General features: G+C 28.2%; 4 protein-coding genes across 12 annotated transcripts in view; 3 read left to right on the plus strand and 1 right to left on the minus strand.

Moving 5' to 3' along the window:
* LOC127284248 (selenoprotein M-like) lies at positions 1-3,435 on the plus strand. Its single transcript, XM_051309601.1, has 4 exons — positions 1-266; positions 799-869; positions 1,703-1,772; positions 1,847-3,435. Exons 1-4 carry the CDS (start codon positions 168-170, stop codon positions 1,946-1,948), a joined length of 342 nt encoding a protein of 113 aa, XP_051165558.1. The 5' UTR covers positions 1-167; the 3' UTR covers positions 1,949-3,435.
* LOC127284247 (E3 ubiquitin-protein ligase RNF185-like) lies at positions 2,375-9,127 on the minus strand. 8 transcript variants are annotated; one of them, XM_051309592.1, is made up of 5 exons: positions 8,987-9,127; positions 4,405-4,559; positions 4,155-4,286; positions 3,916-4,088; positions 2,375-3,716 (listed from the first exon to the last, which is right to left on the minus strand). In XM_051309592.1, the coding sequence occupies exons 1-5, from the start codon at positions 9,095-9,097 to the stop codon at positions 3,619-3,621; spliced, it is 669 nt and encodes a 222-aa protein (XP_051165549.1). In that variant the 5' UTR covers positions 9,098-9,127; the 3' UTR covers positions 2,375-3,618. The 8 variants fall into 8 exon arrangements, with proteins under 8 accessions (XP_051165549.1, XP_051165551.1, XP_051165554.1 ...); XM_051309594.1 differs by lacking the exon at positions 8,987-9,127 and adding an exon at positions 8,928-8,951; XM_051309597.1 differs by lacking the exon at positions 8,987-9,127 and adding an exon at positions 5,675-5,795.
* Positions 5,890-22,321, plus strand: part of LOC127284244 (uncharacterized) — a 21,730-nt gene continuing 5,298 nt past the window's right edge. Inside the window, exons 1-5 of one of the 2 annotated variants that reach the window (XR_007843456.1) lie at positions 5,890-6,469; positions 6,554-6,935; positions 7,002-8,835; positions 13,526-13,583; positions 17,264-17,383. Coding sequence is in view for 1 of the 2 variants with exons in the window: in XM_051309589.1 (XP_051165546.1) it covers positions 13,547-13,583 (37 nt within the window). In the remaining variant the exon portion in view is untranslated. Of the gene's footprint in view, positions 6,470-6,553; positions 6,936-7,001; positions 8,836-13,525; positions 13,584-17,263; positions 17,384-22,321 lie in introns of those variants that run through there. The other variant, XM_051309589.1, reaches the window with a different exon arrangement.
* LOC127284245 (cytochrome P450 6B4-like) lies at positions 17,723-19,728 on the plus strand. The gene has a single exon (XM_051309590.1). The coding sequence runs from the start codon at positions 17,751-17,753 to the stop codon at positions 19,365-19,367; it is 1,617 nt and encodes a 538-aa protein (XP_051165547.1). The 5' UTR covers positions 17,723-17,750; the 3' UTR covers positions 19,368-19,728.

Here is a 22,321-nt window from a genome sequence, read left to right on the forward strand (position 1 = left end):
AAATCCCACCCTAAAATCATTTGATTGATTTTATCGTCTATCTCTCTGCGTCTATATATTTGTATTTCATTTTTATGTAAACAGTCGTTTAAATTAGTACAAGAAATAAAAAAGAAAAGTAAATTAAAATTAACGTACTTTTATAGTACCAAAAACAAAAAAAAAAAATGTTTCCAGTGAGATATATTCTTTGCATTTTTTTGCTTTTTCTCTCATTTTCATTAAGTTATGCAGGCAGTGGAAATTATGCCTTTGCCAAAGTCGAGGTAAGCAACTAATTATTATAATTATTTATTGACCTTCCTACTTATAAATTTTATAATCATATAATTTTCCCTAATTGAAATGTTTTGTTGAAAAAAAAAAAATTTTAATTAAAGTTAATTAAAATTTAAATTAAATTTTTTTTTTAAATTCTTTCAATTTATAAAAATAATATCCCATTCTCAAAAAAATCAATTTTCCTATATTATGCAAATTTTTAATTCACAGTGAAAATTATATTTCAAAAAAAATATTTTATTTAGAATATTGAATAATTATTTGAACGAAAGAATGATTTTTTTATTAAATTATTTTATTTATTTATTTTATTATTTATTAAAGAATCAAAAATTTATTTTTTTTTTTGAATTATATATAAATTAACATTTTTTTTCAATTTGAAATCTAAAAATAAGAGTGATAAAAAAAAACTTTTTCTAATGTAATTGTGTTAAGGTTATAAATATTTATAGGAAATTGGCAAATTATGTATACGTATATTTATAGCAACTGCTCATAAAATGTGTATTACAGAGTTGTAGGGGCTGCTCCTTGAACTCTCTTCCTGACGTAAAGAGCTTTATTTTCAATGACCTGCCATTATAGTATCCTTTGAAAAATTTCATTGAACATTTTTTTTTAGTAATAAATATTATTGAATCGAAATTTTTGTTTAAATAAAATTTTTAATTATAATGAATTAAATAAATTTTTTTTTAAATTAAATGTAAAATTTCATTTGTGTGAATTAAAATTCTTTTTTTTTTTTGAATTTACATCAGTTTTTAATTAACAGTCATTAATTAATAATCATAAAGAATTAATTATATATATATTTTGGACTTAATTTTGGAAATTAGTTCCATTCGAAGTACATTAAGGAACACTTGGATACGATGCAGTGAAAGAAGTTGGTCTGCACTCTCATCTTTACGAAGTTGGATAATTATTATTTAAATCGACGATAAATATATTATTAATAATATATTAAAAATATTTATAATATGTAAATATTTGAAAGAGCTTATCTATATACTTATTAATAGTATAATTATATATTTAATTATTATAATTTTTTGTTTATATATATTTAATATTATTTAATAATTAAAAAATATCAAACAAATTATTATAATATATTAAATATTATCAAATTAATATATTTCACATATATATTAAGATTTAAAAAACGAAAATTATATTATAATTTTTGTAATTGTTTTGTACAAAACTGTTTTTGTTATTTATCAAATGTTATTGTTTTTCAAAAAAAAAAAAAAAATAAAATATTGTCGAATAAAGTTTGGACCATTAAAAAAAAATTGAGAGAAATATTTTCAAGCAAATTTATCGAATTATTAAATTCCCAAACTTGTCTGACAAAAAAAAAAAAATATATTCCCAAAATAAAAAAACATTATCCTTAATTAAAACCCAGTGAGGATGTTGAATTCAAACATATCCAAGGGGCAAAGCCTGAACTCATTTTCTACGACAAAAATGATGAGGTAAATTAATTATAATTATTATTTATAATAATTTTTGCAATCGTATAATTATACTTTTATATTTTTTTTCACAGGAAATCGAACGTTTAGCACTTTCTCAATTGATGCGAGACGAGTGCAATGAGCTCTTACTATCCAAAGGCTTTAAGAAGAGACAAATCAAAGACGAAGTGTAAATTCAAAAAAAAAAAAATTTTTACCATGTTTAAAAAATTATTAAACATTTTGTATGTAAATAATACTCGATTCGCTTTTCAAATCCAGTATTTAATGTCGCACATTTCTCAGAGAAAAACTAATTTTTAATTTTAAGCAAAAATCTGTGATACAATATGTTAAAAATTTCCAACAGATAAATTTTTGCAATTTTGTATTTGTCTTTTTTTTCATTGCAAATTTGTATAGCGAATAAAACATTTTGTTTCAATTTTTACAAATAAATGAAATGGATGCAATAATTTTAATTTTAATTTAAAAAAAAAAATCCAAACCTTGCCAATTTCAAACAAATCGAAATTTTGTATTAAAAAAAAAAAAGACTAATAATAATAATTAAAAATCGTCATAAAATGATAGTTAATTTTGAACATACAAGACAATAATGATATGTTAAATGCAATTTTATTTTATTGTTCATCGTTACGATTACAATTGTTCAACCACGAAGAAAATTACAGGCATCGATTTAAATTGATGAAGAAAAAAACCAGTCTTGTTTCGTCATGTCCTTATAATGAAATGATCTTATAGATCTTTTTCTCTTTCTCTCTGAATTTGTCCCATAATATCAAATTGATAAAATAAAACGTCAACTTATATAAATGGAATGTGACATTCAATAATATTTATAAAAAAAAAAACAAACTCAAATCTGTCTGATTAAAATAAAAAACAAAATAAAGAGATCATAATTTTTTCAAAATTAAGATCATTTGAAAAATCCATATCGTTGCTGCTGTTAAGATCTTTTTTTCATTTTTTGGCTGTTCTTTTCTTTTCTTTTTTTTTTTTGTAAAAATAAATTAGTCTATAAATCATCCTTTCCTTTGCCTTTTTCACGGTTGAAAGATAAAATTTCTTATTACGTATTATCTTACTTTTGTTTCTTTTAGTTTTATCAGAATTAATTTTTTTTTCAGTATTTCTCAATCTAACTTTTTCATATACAAAAAAAAAAAATTAATTTTCAAATACTGATTAAAAATTAATCACTGATAATGTACACACATACAATTTATTTATTTTTTTTAATATCTGAAATAATAATGTATATATTTGTGTCTTAAAAACTAATTTATATACATTTTGAAAGTCCCTTTTGCATTCATCAGTAAGAATACGCGTTGGCCTTTGTTTTTTTTTCTCAATATTATATACTAAGCAATTATCAGTTTAGCGAATAAAATAACCTAATCTTTTTTTTTCATACAACAATCAGCTTATCTAGATAATCAATTATTTTTTTTTCTGTTAAAAATGTATGTACATAAAATTATCAGTACCTCCAAAACCATTAAACGAACCTCAGCTCTTATAATAAAAAAAAAAAACAAAAATATTTCCTAAAATCGTGTAAAATGATATCACATTTTTTTTATGTTTCAAAAATTAATTGGATATTTTAATTTAAAAAAAAAAAAAAAAAATGAAAATGTTATCAAAACACTCACTTCACTGTGACTTGATAATCCTGGGTGTTCTGTTGCCTTCTGTTAAAAATATAATTTTTGTTTTATTTTTTTAATCCATCAGTGAAATCAATTATTGGCATTTTTAAATGTGACACGCGGCCGGCGATTTTTTTTTTTCAAAATTTAATTTCTGTTCCTCTTTTTCTTTTGCAATGTTACGCCAAAAGTAGCCAAATAATAAACATTATCGCCAACCAGAGGAATACCCTCGATAGAAATTGTTCTTCTTCAAATTGTGGCGTGCCTCGAGGTGCTGAAAATATTTGAAAAAAAATTATTTCCTATTTTTTGCAATGTCATAATTATCAAATTACAGAAATAAATTATTTAATATGTTAATTTCAAATAACACGTAACTCAAAATGTAAACTCGTATTTAATTTTTTCAAAATTTTACATTCTAGTGAGAAAAAAGAAAAAGATTTTTTATAAATACAAATAAGAAAATTTACCTGTACTTGGTCGTGCATCTCCCATATTAAATGTGGAAGTAAAAAATCCAAATGGAAATGCGCCAATTCCAAAGGACATGTGAAAACCTCCATCGCCAAAACCAAAACCAGGAAATCCAACATTAGCTTCTGGTTCCGATCTTTGACCGGCAGGACGTGGTGGTACATTATTTCTACAAAAAAAATAAATTTCAAAAATTATTCCACAATTTAAAAATTAAAAAAATAGATTTACAAACCTCGGATCTTCTTGTTTTGTTGCTCCTCTTCCATACAGTGGAATGACTTTTTCTTTACTGATTGCAGCTTTGCATACGGGACAAACTTGTTTCGTGGGACGAGTTTCAAGCCATTGATGAAGACAAGGCCAGCTAGAAAAATTATAATTTTTTATAAATATTCTTCTTTAGAATTTCTTTTTCTCAATTTCAAATTTCAAAATTTCAAAATAATTTACAATTTTATTGAAAATGAAAAGGAAAAACTTACCAAAATAAATGACCACACATACTAACTACTGCATCTTTTGCAGTATCGAGACAAATATTACATTCAAATGTTCGATCATCTTTTTCCTTTTCCTCTGTTGCGGATCCCGATGGTTTCGAAGGTCCCGCTTGTTCCTCTGCCTTACTCATATTTGTCTAACAAAAAGAAAAAAAAAAACAACAATAAATTTTCTTTATTATTTATTTCTTTCCATTTAATTCCATGCTATCTTTTCTCCTTTTTTTTTTCACTGAACTTATTTTCCTACTAAACACGCGAATACAAAAAGAAAAACATATCCTACGTCAGAGATAACAAAAATACAAAAAAAAAATAGAACTAAAAATGAAAAACTAAAAAAAAAAAAAAGAAAGCAGATTCAATTTTTCGCACACGTCATGTTTCGACGCAAGAATCATAGAATTATACATTTATAATTAATAATTACCATATCGTTTTAATAAAAAAGATTTCTCCGAGGAAAATTAAAGCAAAAAACAACGATTATTGATACAGCTGTGAATCGTGAGATAAATATAAAATTTTCTTAAAATATGTAACAAAAGAAAAGATAACCTCTTTTCTTAATTTTTTTTTTTTAACAACTTGAATGAATAACGTCAAATCAGACGCCAAGGGTAGAAGAGTAAAAAAACAATCATTTTTTTTTTCAGACTTTTGGAATAAAAAGGAAAGAAAACTTTCGCTAAAAATTTCTATATAGATTTTTTTGTCCGTGAATAATAAAGAAAATATACTGAACAATACTGAAGGTATCACGTCAAGTACACAGGCAAGTTGTTAAACGCAGGTCAAACTTTCCGACCCCACCGACTCCTTAACAATATTATTGCACTTTTATATACACGTAATCAACAACTCGTGACACTTACGTTGTCGGCACTATTTGTTCCCTTATTCGTAATTTAATTTTTCCTCACGTAAAAAAAAAAAAAAAAAAAATTTTCCCAAAATCGCCACCAAAAACAAACAAAAAAAATATTATAATAAAGGATTATTACAATTGCGCAAGTATAAATTATACTAGCAGATGATTTTCATGAATATCCCTTGGGGAGAAACGGACGTTCGAAACAACACGTAAGAGATTGTTCACGTTAAGGACAAACGTTATATAGCCAACTATTTATTGATGCACAAAAAACCGATTATTTCCGCTTTTTAATTTTCTATCAATTCTCTTAAAATTGCTTTGAATTAAATGAAAATTTGATTTAATTTGCATTTTTCTATTGCACGTTTGACTAACCGAGTTTTTTTTTCAGTCCTTGAATAGTATGATTTTATTCACTTGTTGATATTGCCAGAAACTGACGTACCGATAAACAATATTAATCCAACAGATGTCGTTCTAGTCTCAAAAACGTAAACTCTAGATTTCTACTTTACCGTTAAGATCACAGATAAATATTTTTTTAAGGTCATATTACTACTGTTGTGATTTCACAATTACTCAAGCTAAAATTTTACAGATAAAAAATAGTACAATAGTCACAATCTCATAACTTTAAAACTATTTGAATTTCTTTAAATTAAAGAAAAATATTTTCCCATTTTTTCAGATATAGAAAATAGCCGTACTAAAAATGCGATCAAATAAAGAATCAGTACCGAAATTATTTTCACGAATACCAAGTACATCGAATTCGCTTTTAATGAAATCGACCACTTCTGATAGAATTCGTAAACCAACGATACTTGTCACAAAACCAAGGGAATCGTTACTTGAAAAGAGACAAACGATGCGTATTACCGATAATGGTGAAGATGTTACGCCAAAATTATTAATACACAAGGAATATGAAGAGAGACAATTGCGTACAATTGATATGGATAGTTCACTACCAAGTAGTAATTCACTATTCAATACCTCATCATCCGTAATAGGATTACTTCGTTCTGGTTCTTATACTGTTTCGTCTTCACTTCAAGTTGCATTACTTGGAAGTGAAGAAATCCACATGGATAGTCTACTTTCGACCGAAAGAGTCGATGAATTAGATTCTGAAAATGGAAGAGTACCATCGGAATTTCATTTAGATGGGTAATAATTTGTAGTACCAATTTTATGTTTATTATTTTTTTTTTTTTATTTATTATATGTAGAACCATATGTTTCAATCTTCAGGGTAGAATCAAATTCATTTGACGCCAAACCGGAGAAAATGACAATTACACTAAAAGAAACAGAGACATTTTTCATTTTTGAGATGCCACAATTAACTGCAGATAAAACAACAGAAGAAGGTGCTGCCGTGGAAGCTGCGAATGAAAGATATAAATTTATCACAATTGGTGCAGGATCCAATCGAAAACTCGCTGAAGCCGAGACACAAACACCACAAATTCATACAAAATCACAAGGAACATATATTGGAAGACACACGCGTCGTAATCAACGAACTTATGTCAGTAATTGGGAAATGTTCGACACTTATCAACAATTGGATAAAATGGAAGAAATTAACGGAATGTTGTATCCCCAAAAATTGAATTCTAAAACTCATCAAGTAAGTATACTGATACATTTTTCATTGATTTTGATTTTTATTTACTAACAATTTGCTTCCCTTCAGAAATTTGAAAACAATGACAATGCTGAACTATCAGATGAATTGCTCCATATTTATAACAACACCTCATTTCGAGAAGCATTGCGTGTCATGTTGAGAATACTAGCGAGTAATTTATACATAACAGCACAAAAACGATTTACAGGTCTCATAAAACAGGATCCTTACGCAATGGATCTTCAGTTTACGTATAGTTTAGATCTCCTTTGGGTGTATTCAACAAAAGAGGTGATTGGCCGAGCTGTAACATGCTTCCGTTGGAGTTATGAGAATTCAAGTATTCTTGCCGTTGGTTATGATTCATGTTCACGATATCCAAATATTAAAGACGGTCTTGTTTTAATTTGGTGTGCAAAAAATCCAAGTCACTATGGCCGTAAATATAAATTTAATTCACCAATATCAAGTCTCAATTGGAGTAGAAGAAAGCCAAATTTACTTGCCATTGGTTTTTATAATGGAACAATAAATGTCATTGATGTGAGCAGTAAAGATTTATTAATAGTTCGTCAAAGTCAATTGGAATCGTCACCAACGTTTGAGCCACATTGGCAAATTGATTGGTGGTTAGAGAATGATCATTTAGAGCAAGAGGAATCAATATTCACTTCAAATCAAGATGGACGAGTTTATTGTTATCGTACCGGGGAAGATTTTACCAGTACGGAAATAATGAAAATACCAAGAATCGAGGGTAAAATAGAAGGTGTTAAACGAACAATTTATCGAATTTCAAATGATGTTCCAATTAGTCGAAATCCAGCTGCATTGATACTTCGTAAGCATCCAACATTAGCGACAATCTATTTTATCGGTACAGATGAAGGTGGAATTTATCGATGTTCAACAAATTATTTATATCAACATATTGAATGTTTCGTCGCACACAATGGATCAGTTAATGCAATGGAATTTTCTCCACATTGTTCAAAAATATTTCTCACAGCTGGTGCCGATTGGTGTACAAGAATTTGGGTCGAAGGAATTACAGAACCTCTTATAACACTCACAACGGAAATGTCCTGGGTTAGATGTGCCGCATGGTGTCCAACAAATTCAACAATTATTGCCACAATTGTCAAAAATGAAATTTGCCTTTGGGATATTAAGAGAAAAATTTATAAACCAACATCAATAACAGTATTGCCAAGGGATTGTACTCTACTTATGATTGAATTTACAAAAAATGGAAATCAATTGGTAGCTGCTGATAATAAAGGAGCGATCTATATTTATAATCTCGAGGGTATGCCATTCCCTCCGTTCAATCAGGTTCAGATTTTAATGACTTCGATCGAAAAAGCTCTTGTCACGAAACCGTCGCTTTTTAAAAAATTTAAGAAACTTGATATTACGTAAAATGTTTTTTTGTAATCATTTATCAAATGTCATTTGGATAAAAAGTGCTTTGATGAAGGAAGGAAGTATATACAATATATATATATATATATATACAAGAGAATGCCCAGTTCTATCCTATATGGGTAGAGGGGCTTCTCTCTTCTGTTGCCACTGCTCGCGGGCACGATCTTCGCTACTGCAGTCAACAAGCAGTCTTATTACGTCCGCACTCAAATACGCGAACTAAGTACACACATCTTAAAGACGGTCATTTTAATAATAGTTTCGTCAAGATCATTTTAATAAGATGTTATTAACAGAATCTCAACTTTGACATTGTACAACGTGACAATTTATATATGTCATTTATTTTTTCTGTAAATTAAAATTCTGTATTAAAAATATTATGTTTTTATTAAATATTTTCTTTGTACTTTTCTATCAGTGTTAATTTACAATGTGTACTGTCGATGACTGATGCCCTTCCGGTTCAGAGGTAAAAAATCTTTAATAACAGCAATTTTCAAATTAGAATTAGTTTTCCAATTTAATATATATATAGAAAACATAATTTGTTTATATAATTACTATAATCATTATTTATATTTGTTGTATCGATATTGTCAGTATAAGGAATAACGAATTACTCGGTACTTATGTTGAACTTGTTCATCAAGTTTTCTGATACTGTATATAATACACTTGTTGATGAAGATTGAACATACTCGCGCACTCAATGGGAGAAAAACTAACGACATGTCGACTTCTATAGAGACACTAAGAAAAGATAAGAGACACGTTTCCCAGAAATAGAACTTGTTCTCAAGCCGCCATACCATATACTGCATGATAATTATAAAATGTTCTTTTCTCTTTGTCCTTATACATATATACGCAATATTAATCATCAATTTATACATTCAAATCATCTTCACTGCCAGGAAAAAGTTAATTTACATTTCTTTTTAATTTCACGAGAATTATTACAAAATATAATATTATTCTTAATATAGAAAAATTAAAATGCAAAACTCTTTTTGGTTTTGTAATTATGTTTCTGGTAAATCAAATAGTGTTTTTTTTTATCACACGAGTCAACAAAACAGGGAGGCAAATTATTCTTTTTAGTGACTTTTTTATACTAGTGAGTAAAATGACCACTTTTAACACTAAAGAGTAAAATTCCTTTCACCTTGGTACTAAAAGAGGCCGTATTTTACTCATTAGTGCTGAAAGTGTCAATTTTAATCACTAGTGCAGGAAAGGAATTTTGCTCTCTAGTACTAAAAGTGGCAAATTTAGTCACTAGTGTAGGAAAGGAATTTTACTCCCAAGTTCTAAAAGTATCAATTTTTATCACTAGTGTAGGAACGGAATTTTACTCCCTATTATTAGAAGTATCCATTTTAAGTACAAGTGCTGAAAGTGGCAATTTTAGTCACTAGTGCAGAAAATAAATTTTACTTCCTAGTGTTAAAAATGTCCATTTTACCCACTAGTGTAGGAAATGAATTCTCCTACACTAGTGAATAAAATGGACACTTTTAACACTAGGAAGTAAAATTTATTTTCTGCACTAGTGACTAAAATTGCCACTTTCAGCACTGGGGAGTAAAATTCCTTTCCTGCACTAGTGATTAAAATTGACAGTTTCAGCACTAGTGAGTGAAATGGTCACTTTTAACACTAAGGCGTAAAATTTTTTTCCTACACTAGTGAGTAAAATGGACACTTTTAACCCTCTCTCTATCCTAGTGACCGTTATCGACAAAAAACGACAATTCGGTCGTCTGGTGGGGACTATGGGAAATACATTCTATAACGCTGGAGTGGGGATAACCCAGGACAGGGAGAGGGTTAACACTAGGGCGTAAAATTCCTTTCTACACTAGTGAGTAAAATGGACACTTTTAACACAAGAAAGTAAAATTCCGTTGCTGCACTAGTGAGCAAAATAACTTCTTTTAACACCAAGGAGAAAAGAATGATATTTTTTACACTAGTGAATAAAATAAATGAAATGTATATTTATACACCTCTATTTAATATAAAATAAATCATAATTTTACTGCAAATGGAAAACTAGCTAATAGAGTTACAGTACAGGAAAATAACAACATATTTATCCCATTTACTTTACGAAGGCTGACAATTTTTAAAACCATGCAATGACGTTTCAAAAAATTGACGTGACATTGATCTATTATCATCAGTGTCATCATTACTGTCACGGTTTTCAAAGCAATTGAGAAGTCGACAACGTTATTTCTTTGTCAAGGTATAGAGAGAGAGAGAAAGACAGACAGAGAGAGATGGAGAGAGAAAGATGGTCCAGGCAACATTGTTCGCATCCTTTAATACAAAGCCACACACTCACTGGCGACTCTCGTTCCTCATCTTCACTGAGAGAAAAAGATGCTTCCATAGCCTTAGGGCGATATGTAACACGCTTGCAATACACTCTTTCACATCCGCACGTACCATTTTTTTTTTCATCCAATTTTCAAAGCATTCTTAACCCATCCCTCGAGCTTTAAATATATTTTAAACCAAAATTCATGTACCAATTGTCATTACTTTTTAAGAGTAGAAAAAATTATGACCGTAGTTTAACTTTATGCGCCTTTTGTATATTTATATATTCGTCCTTATTTTACGCTTCACTTGTGAACTGAATGGTCAGTGCGTTAATCATTGGTTTGCGATAAGTAAATTTTTGTTTTATTACAATATGTTTTTTAAGTGAAATAACACTGTGAAGTAAAAGTTCAAAACTAGGGAGGAAAATGATCGTTTTCATTTATAATGAAACTAAATTGAATCTAAATATAATAATTTATAATTTTTTTTATAGAAAAATGATCCTCAATTGAAATTCCATAATGAAAGAACTTATTTTTTAATTTCTTTTACCGATTTATTATTATCGCCTATAAACTTGACGCCCAGAAAAGTATATTTAATTGTAGCTTCTGTCAATGCCTTTTTAATTGATTTAGTAATTAACGTATATAATACCGAGCAACAACAAACCAAGAGTTAGGATAATTACAGCTTAGGTTCCACTGTTGTCAATTTGCAAGCACGTTTGCATGTTTCATTTATATTAAACTTTTTCCCGCCATTTAAGTAACATGAATACTTTATAATTAACATACAAAATCGTCAATTATAATTGATGGGTTTAAACTTTACATATAATATTGTAAAATGTGAAGTATATTACAAAGTAAGAGGCAAAAGTGAAAATCAGAAAATTACATCTTTTTTTTTTGCACGTCAATCATTGGGATAAGTTATGTGAAATTATAAATTTTTGGTTAAATAAAATTTTAACTTTTTTTCAAAGATACATTTTATAGATTATATAGAAATCCAGTTTTTATTTTGTATATACTTTCGAAATGCGGATAATTTTATTCGTGGTGATAATCTAACATCGTGGGAATCAAGATGCTACTTCGAATCTAATGAATCTACAACTGATAGAGGCGCATGCAGTTTCTCAACGTTTCTCTCTTTTCCATCTCAAAGCTGCGGCGATTAATGCGGGCTGTCTGTATAGACATTCAACTGCAAGGTCTTGTTACTAGTTCCGTTCCACGCTGCATAATAAATGATCAAGCTGCGCTTATATTTAAATTGTCAGGTTAATAAAAATATTCTTAATCTGCTTTCCAAACCAAAATTTCTAAAAAAATAAAAATAGAGAATTTATATTTATCATTATTTTCTAAAATTGAAACTCCTGAGAACAGTTTAAAACCGCAATAAGACCACAAACTTAAATCGTATTCCGTTACCTCAAAGCCACATTTTTTTATCCAACATCCAAATAAAATTTTGTTTTTAATTAATATAGTAATAGTATCTTATATTATATTGCAATCTGTTATTTTCTGTTTCTTTGACATTCTATGGTGTTATAGTCTCGATGCTCAGCGTGATATTAAAGAGGAACATCATTAATCGACTTTAATACATATATACAGTCTAGATCGTGTTGATGTATAACATTACACGTGGACCACGTATATCAAATAATCTTATTATCCTTTTATATATACCATCTTGATTGTAAAGTACCGTAATAAAAACTCGACATTTCTAATAAAAGTACTGTTATAACCCTCAGAGAGTATATAATCTGCTAAAAAAAAAATTTTTATTGGATTTTGTCATTCATTAATTACTCTTTTTATGTGCTCGCGCGAATCCATAAACAGATACTGTTAAATAATAATTATTTATAATGCAATATTGAACAAAAATAATTTCTATAAATCTAAAAATGTTCGCATCTTCTTTTAATTTATATTTTCATCTCTTGTAAATAACGCTATCACTATACATCAAAATCACTTTATTTTCAACATAATCTAATATTAATTATTAAAAAGAATTCCAAATATGTCAAAAACGGAATATTTTCCAGAAATATTATTTATAAACATATATATTATATCATTTCTTCTGAAAAGAATTCACCCCTGACCCGCGTGACCTAAAGAGGTGGTGTTTTTGAAGAGGTAAAAGGGTATAGACATGCTCGGGGGGTTTAAAATGAGTTGATGTCGATACTCCGTATGTATTTGTGTGTGTGAACCTCGGGGTGATGAAGCTATGGTTTTTTCGATGCACATAAGCGTAAAAGCGTAGGAATGCACGAGAATCAGCAACGGTGTAAATCATCCATGCAACACACAATCTCCGAACACACTTTGCTTACCATGAATTTAACTAGCGTGTATTACATGCATACACGCATATTGCTTGCTCATCCACAAATACATAGTGAAGGCGTGCACGCGTAATTATATGGTTGCGGGTGCGATGCGAAACATCGTCTCCCGGCAACAGATTCAAACACACACATATATATATATAGAGATGAATTGAGAGGAACCGGATATGTGAAAGATATAATCCCATACTTGCCGGATGTATAATGAAAAAATATAATTACTATCCATTTTATGAAATTGCTATCCATATTTGGAAACTTTGTATTTAGATTAGTAGTTCATGATTATCATTCATGGCACACTTTCCAAAACAGATAAATATTGAACAACTACTATTCATTTAAAAAAGACTGAACATAAAGTAAATAATGTTAATAATGAACCATACTAAAGAATGCTGATGCTACAAAATCAAAATCAAACTAAAATTTTCTTTTATAGGTTAACTTGGGACGTTCCGGAATGATATTCGCTAGACTGTGCAGACAAGCTTCTATTGGTAATAATTATTCAATTTAACTATATAAAAATCCCATTTTCTGGCTACCTTAAGATTAGTACGACCCAAAAGCTGATCACTATATGTTTATATACAATTAAGTAGTCAGATTTTGCGTCGTAGCAATCTTAAGGAAGCTAAAAGCAATTCGTATTTCGGTATTTGATTTTGCTTTAAAAAATACCGTACAGAATTATTGCTATCAATACCGTTAATTACAAGATAGGAATAACTTAAGAATAATATAGAAGATGAATATTGTATGTATTTAATTAATACGAGGAGGAAGCAAGCAACCTGGTGGCCCGTTGTCATGAAACAATAGAAGACTCTCATCAATATATCACTACATACAAGCGACATCAATATATCACTAAACAACCTCTTCACATATCTTATTTATATATAAATATATATTGTTCCACATTAAGATTTACAGTAGTTAAATCTGTTCCTGATAATATGAGAAACGTTACAATATTTATTTTCTATACAGATTACGAAAATACCAAGAGAAATTCAACAATATTGAAAATACCAACAACAATAATAATTATAATAATATTATTTTTATTTTATAATGTTAGAAATTATCTAGAATCAGAATGCAAAAAGTTTCTCATTTTATTCCATCCGTACCACAACAAAAAAATGTCTTTTGTTTTAAATCCTTATATGCATTAAGCTAGGTCATGAAAAGACGATAAATCAAAGACTTTTTGTCATAAATGTCATGCCTCCGTTGAAAGTAACTTTGACACTGAGGAGGGAAGGTTTAAAAAGCATTATCAGTAAAAGTGGTTATAACTCATATTGTACGTTGCGCACTTTCTATGATGACTATAGCCATATACAGGAAATTTGAAAAAAAAAAATTCTACGCCAAACGGAAGTTTTCCTTCTTAACGTGTTTTATGTATGCAATTTTTTTTTAAATATTAATAAAATTAGCATAAAAATTATCCCGATGAATTTCAAAAAAAATAAGTTTTTTTTTATGTATTATACGGAATCAATATTCCAAGGAAGTAAATTTTTACATTTTGTTTGATGGTAAAAAAAAAAAAATGTAAATATTTCAAGTTTTAAATCTTGAGTTCGTGTGTCGAGGTCGTGATGGTCCATGCATTAAAGGCGTGGGAACAAAAACGTCTTCAGGTTTAAACCCTCAAATTAACTTCTTTTTGTTTCCCAAGCAGAAGATATTCGATGCTTAAATTGGCAGGGCTCACATATAACAATAAAGCAACTTCATATGTTCTTCACTTGCCTTTTGCGCCAATATTTTTTTTTTTACCATATATGTGGCAATAAATCAATATATCCCTTATTGTAAATTAAACATGAATAATATTCGATATCTTTTATTTCATTATTATTATTCTCTTTTCCCCGTAACATTTGTAACTCAAGTCATTAATAAATCCCTTTAAAACCAAAAGTTTCCCTCAAATACAAACCCGTTGAGACTTAATTAACATTAATTGTACAATACCTTAAAAAAAATAATAATTTTGATTCCTATTTTTAAAATTTCAAAGAATTTTTATTTTGTAGTACGATTATAAAACGTATAAAAAAATATTTGTATATAATGTGCTTCATTTCAAATCGAATGAAGCGTGTCTTATGAACTCAAAGTTGAAAACAGTAATTCACTTAACAATGTACTTTCGAATGAATGGTTTCGTCTGAAGATTGGCTCCCAAGAAAGAAATATACTTGAAGGTAGAGCAAAGTATGCGCGCAAAAAGACAGTCATCAAATTGTAACAAACTAATGATTGGTGTAGTGTTCGTCCTCGAGGTGGGCGATATAAGGATCAACATGCCATATAAAGAAATACCTGATAAAATCGAAAAAAAAATTCTTCATTTTTGTCTCACAAGATAGAATTTAAGAAAATACTTCTACAAATGTCAATTTCTATTTCAATTTCATTGAAAATAATTCTTTGTAAACAATTTTTGATCATTATTTTCTAAAGGAATTCAGAGTATTTGAAAGTATTCAAAAAGTACTAAAGAAAAAAAAGTTTTTGAATCGCATATCAATGTTCGAACTGATTACTATTATTAGAGTGTCATCAAGCGTAAGCATTGAACGGTCATCTCTACGCAATTCATGCGAGAGTTATATCAGATATAGGAAGCGATCCTGAACCGCCCAACTGTGATCTATTGCATAATTGGGTGTTCTGCTCTGTGGATTGTTATGATGGCATACCAAGGTACAGGTATAACGGCCAACTTCATGGACCTGCCAGCAAAATGCAACAATCACGTATAAAACTCAAACATAATTGTTTAATCGTACAGAGAGGGGTGCATATGAAGCCCACAAAAATGTAAAACCGATGAATATTTTCTAAAAATCATTAGTTAGAATTTTCATTTTACAAAATGCAAAAACCGGAAAAATTCAATTCCAAAAGATTTAATGAGGAAAATAATAAAACTAGACATAAATTTACATTTCTTCCATTTGGTGAAGGACCACGAGTGTGGAATGAGAATATGGGTGTGATTTTAATAAAAATGTTAGTTTCTGATATTTTAAAAGATTTTTCCGTTGAAGTTTCACCAAAAATGTTTTTTCCAATTGAAAGAGATGAATCGTCTTTTTTTAATTCTCCTAATGGTAGATTTTGGGTAAACATCAGATCTTTAAATAACTAGTAAACTAACTAGTGCTTAATCTAATGACTAATAAATAGAAATTTATTAATTAAAAGTTGAATAATTTCTGCAATAGTAAAAAATTATCATTGATTTTATTTCAACATATTACTGTTATTATTATTATTATTATTTAATTACTGTAATAGAATAAATAAAATCTTCCAATTCCAAACAATTTTTTGAATTAAAATATAAAATATATCATCGGAAATTGAAAGGAACAAGTGTGTCAATTTAAAACAGAGAACTTGACCGACTTTATACAATATAACGAATGATAATTGAAATAAATAGCTCTAGAGATTTCTAGGTTGAATGATATTCAAGATTATTCGAATAGTTGCGAATCGAATAAAATGAAAATGTATAAAATTTATGGTTGTTCGGCTCAGTATCATGGCGAACCGCCCACTCACACTTTATCGTACAGGGGAAAAGGGGGGGGGGGCAAAGATTTATGTACCATCGTAAAATATTTTCTTCTTCGATGCAAGTACAGAAAAAATTAATTCCCTATTTCCTTTTCGTACAGCACTAATACAAATCGTGAAATCCACACGTAACGCGGAAGGTTTGCTCCAACTATTTATTCAATTCACTTTTAGACAAAAAAAAAAAAAAAAAATTAATAATAATAAAATTTGTCGGTATGCGAAGAAACAAAAATTCATTAAAATGCACCGAATTTTTAGCGCGAATATCAGTGTCAAACTGTCTTGAAATCTGACAAGGATTTTCAAAAAAAAATTTCAATTACTTCCGTATTCTTAAATGTTTCTTTTAGCGGCGAACAACTTTGAAGATTCAACATATTTAATAATTCAATTTCAATTTTCTTCAAACTAAATTTTAATTTATAATTTTAATTTGTAATTTTAATCGCAGTCTGAAATATTTTATTTTCATTTTTATAATCAGATGCTACAAAAATAATTGATATTAATTTTGAAATTTTCAAGATAAAATGATAAAATAACAATTTTAATTCATTTTTTATAGTGCGAATTTCCGATTGAATGAACTTTGAACCTGAAAGTTATGACGGGAATCTGAAATCCTTTTGCGAACTGGCCCTGTAATCATTAACAAGTTGGAGGTTCCAACACCCATATAACAACTGTGAGTGAGTGGATATCTATAATTTAAATCTCAACCGAGGTATATAAGTGGTGCAAAATTATTTTAATTAATAAAGTATATATCTAGTATCTTCCATATGTGTTCCAAAAGGTAATTTTAAATATTTATCTCATCACTACTATGATTTGTCATCAATTATTATTATTCTCTTTAAAAAATAAATTTTCACCAAATAATGGAAAAAATTAAAATTTTCAAGAGACTATTAAAGAGATGACATTGACAAGTATCAGAATGACGTAACAAGCCTAATATTTTCAAACAGCGCATACACATTAGCAGAGTATATTTAAGTGACAAAGTCTTTCATCATTGTTATTGCGTTTATCCACTCGAGCATAAATTTATGTACATATATCTTCAAAGTAGTGGGTTTAAAAAAATTGACCCATCAGTAACTTGTCGACATTCATCGAGAATGGAGCTTAGTTATATTCTTGCTTCAATAGCATTTGTTCTATTTCTTCTCTACTTTTATTTATCATGGCAATACAATTATTGGCAAAGACGAGGAATACCATCGGCCAAGGGTACAATTCCAGGATTAGGACACATGCTACCAGTGTTTACTGTTCAAAAAAGTATGGGAACATTGGGCGAAGATATTTACAAGGAGGGGAAAAATTACAGCATGATTGGATTTTATCGTTTATTTACTCCATTATTATTAATTCGTGATCCTGAACTTGTGAAAAATGTTCTTCTAACAAATTTCTCTTCATTTAGTGAAAATCCCTTTAAAATTAATTGTCTCGAAAAAGATGAGCTTATTAGTTTAAATCCATTTTTTGTTAATGGTGAAAAATGGAAACAAGCACGAGCACCATTAACAAATAGTTTCTCCAGTATGAAACTAAAAATGATGTTGTCCCTTGTTTTAAATGTAGGCTCAAAATTATCAAATTACCTACACAATCAATGTAAAGATAATAATGATAAAATTGATCTTAATCTCAAGAAATTATGTCACAAATTTACCGGCGAAATCTCATCAACTGGAATGGGTATTGAGGCACACAATTTTCAAGAAGAATTACAACCAAAAAATGGTGAGATGACGTACAATCAGATAATAAATAAAATTTTTGACAATCCATCACTTAATACTGGTATTCATCAGATGATTATGTTTTTTATGCCAACATTGGCGAAATTATTTAAACTCTCTATTACACCTAAAGAGGTCGATCAATATTTTCGTCAAATTGCAAAAACAATTATCAATAATCGTAAAAAAGAGAAACGAACTTATAATGATTTCATGCAAATTGTTCTCGATTATCAAAAAACTCACGATAGTAATATGCATGAAGAAACACTTGCTGCAGCACACATGTTGTCATTTGCTGCCGATGTTTATGAAACATCAGCAATAACAATGAGTTTTCTAATTATGGATATAGCAAGTCGACCCGAAATTCAAGAGAAAGTACGCAATGAAATTGTTAGTTTATTAAAAAAATACAATGGCGAATTAACATACGATGCACTTAAAGAAATGACATATTTAGAAAAAGTTTTAAATGAATCACAAAGAATGAATCATATTGGTGGAACATTCTTTAAAATTTGCACAAAAAAAATAAAACTCGAGGGCAATGATGGATTATCATGTGTTATTAAACCAGGACAAACTGTGGCATTTTCTGCTTATGGATTACAAATGGATTCAAAATATTGGCAAGAACCGGAAAAATTCAATCCCGAAAGATTTAATGAAGATGAAAAGAATAATAGACATAAATTTACATTTCTTCCATTTGGTGAAGGACCAAGAATATGTGTCGGAATGAGAATGGCTGCAATTCTAATAAAAGTTGCTGTTTTTACAATTATCAAAGATTTTTCCGTTGAAGTTTCACCAAAAATGATTTTTCCAATTGAAAGAGATGAATCCTCTTTTCTTAATTCTCCCAAAGGCGGATTTTGGGTGACCATAAAACCACTAAAATCAACTAGATAATTTTAATCATTAATTGTTATTTTTCAAGTTTGTGCTAATTTTTTTTTTTTTATATAATTCTTTGAAAAAATTTGGAATTTGTATCTGCAAAATGGAAAAAGTGATAAAATTTTTTTTTTTTGGAAAATTGTACTGAATATGAAAAGTGAAGTTCGATGTAAAATAATTATTTGTAAAATTTTTAACAAATGAAAGTGACTGTTGGTGTTATAGTACAAAAATATTGTAAAAAGTTTCTGTATTGTAGAACTGTTCAGTAATAATTTAGAATAGAAAATAATTATTATTATTATTCTGTAATAAAAAATTTTTTAACACTCTTATTTAACAAATAATATTAAATATTTATCAAATTAAAACAAATATATTTTTTTTTATAAATTTCTATAAATAAAAGCAAATCTAAAATAAAATAATCCAAAAAAATAAAAAGAGTGTCTTTTTTTAAAAAATGTTAAATTTTGTTTGATTGAAAAAAATAAACTATACGGATCATAGATTAAGCGATGTATATAAAAATTGATTCAATATGATTGATTTGACCTTTTTTTTTTGCAATTTAATTTCATACGGGACGATTAACAGGTTTAAATTGAAGGTGCGAGAGAGAGTAAGCACGCGGGCTTGTTACATGGAACGTATGGATGTATTTTCGAGCGGGTGGGCCCAATGAACTCCCCATTTCTTTTAAGGCCCTCAACGGCCCACCGACGTTCCCAAGGGGGGTCAAAGATCATATGGTCCACCTTCACTTTATATCCTCTCTCACTCTCGTCCCTCCATTATATATTCTTTTCGATCTATACCATTTCCTTTTATACAATTCTATAATATCAGAAACGTCCTTGCAAAATAGTGAATAAATATTCCAATTGATTATCAATTATTCAAGTATAAAACATTCCAAATATTTCAAAAAAAATATATGCTATATGAAATATCGTACTGTATTTATCGTGAATGTAAAAAAAAAAGTTTGCAATATTTTTTTTTTTTCTTTTTTTGCACGGTGTATATACTTTATTTTATTTGGTATACAGCATGTAATTGTTCATGCTCGTTACCAATCTCGTGGTAAATTTTAAGACATGAGAAAGAGTAAAATAACCCCTCCATTTTGGTAATTGCTGCGTACCTAACAATTACGGTTCCGCGGTATATACAATATACCAAGTCACGATTGGAGAAATGATTTTGCGCGGGAAGGTGAGACCAATGAAAATACACGATACCACACTCTCTCTCTCTTCTTTGAACTAGAGAGAGAGACACTTCAAGGCTAAGGGAACAGAATTCAAACCCTTTTAGTCTAGTCGAAACTGCACCTGTGAGTGAAACTGCGTTTATTCTCAGTTTTAACTTGCACTCTCGGTGCTTCTCTTCAGAATTTATTTCAAAGACATGTAAATGTAAAATTATTATATATTCAGTGTTTTTACACAAAATTAGCTAATTTAATTATTTATTTAATTTATTCATACTTGATTGTATTCAAATATTAAAATAATAATTTGATTTAGAATAAAAACTAATTTAAAATTTTAATTTTTAAATTTAAAACAATTTAAAAAAACTAATTACACAGTGGAAGTTTTAAATCAGATTGGTAATTTCGTTTTTTTTTGTGAAAATATTATTTTTAGTGAAATAAAATTTTTTATCTAGTCATATTTTGAAAAAAAAAAAAAATTACAATGACACGATATGTCAAACGTGAAACTATCATTGTTTTGTTTGTGTTGGAAAAAATAGAAGTGGAGTTTATAACAATTTAATGGAACAACAATGCAGGTAATGCAAATTAATAATTGTTTACAAAACAATTTGAATATAAAAAAAAACACCAAAATCAATAAATATTAAAACTAAATAATATTAAATTAAAATTTTTTTTTGAAATTCTATGTTAATTTATATTATATTTTTCTATAATTCATATTTTGCTTTTTGCGAATTATGTAATGAATACTAACATTGTTGTTTATGAATTTTTTTTTTTACACTTCCTAAAAAGAATGCAAATTTGAATTAACTCTCAACTTTATTCGTGGTAAACACTCCACGTGTTCATCCTGTAAATGATATTTTCAATGTTGAAAATAAACACGTGACACTATGTTGACAAAATAAAGAAAAAAAAAAAATCACGAGTACAATGGAAAAAAAATATTTGATTCAAATAATTGATCACTTGAGTATTATCAAATATCATCAGATATCAGATTTTTTTTTTTTATATCAATACTTCACATTTTTACACGTTTTCCCTAAATTAAAAAATATTTACTAAAATTTCGACTGTATTGAAATTTTCAATTTTAAAATATTAATTATAATTATTAATTATATTATAAATTATATTTTTAATATTTTAATTTTTTCTCTCAGTGATACCATTTAATTGAGTTAAATAAATAATTATTTAATACAAACAAATATTTATTTGATAATAAAATAATCAATTATTTGAATTACATTTTTTTTCAGTGTTCGAAAAATTTGTTTAATACAAAATTTGCCAATTTGAGAATTTTTTTCTAAATGAAATATTATTACATATCGACCTCAAAACCTCCTTTTAAATTTCAATTACTTTCTAATAATTTTTTTTTCATTTTTTAGAAAATTGATATTTATCTTTCTACATTATTGAATTACGGTATCAAGGTGTAAAGATTAGAGAGATGAGATAAACTATATAAGAAGTGAAAACGGGAAGAGGAAATGAGTGCAAATCAACTTAACGAGTTCGAGATTCATATTACATGCATATGTCATACACATTATTATTCTTTCATATATCTCGCGAATATGGTAAAAAATAAGAGGAGCAAAAAAAAAAAAAAAACACAGAGCCCAATATCGTCTCTCACTAACAGGCAGGAAGTTTGAATTACATGCTCGTAACTCTCGCAAAACGCGTGTCAAATTGGTATTCATTATGTTTTATAGCT

Source organism: Leptopilina boulardi, unplaced genomic scaffold (assembly GCF_019393585.1).
Source record: "Leptopilina boulardi isolate dan_hultmark-lab unplaced genomic scaffold, ZJU_Lbou_2.1 LbouV2_32, whole genome shotgun sequence".
Classification (NCBI taxonomy): domain Eukaryota; kingdom Metazoa; phylum Arthropoda; class Insecta; order Hymenoptera; family Figitidae; genus Leptopilina; species Leptopilina boulardi.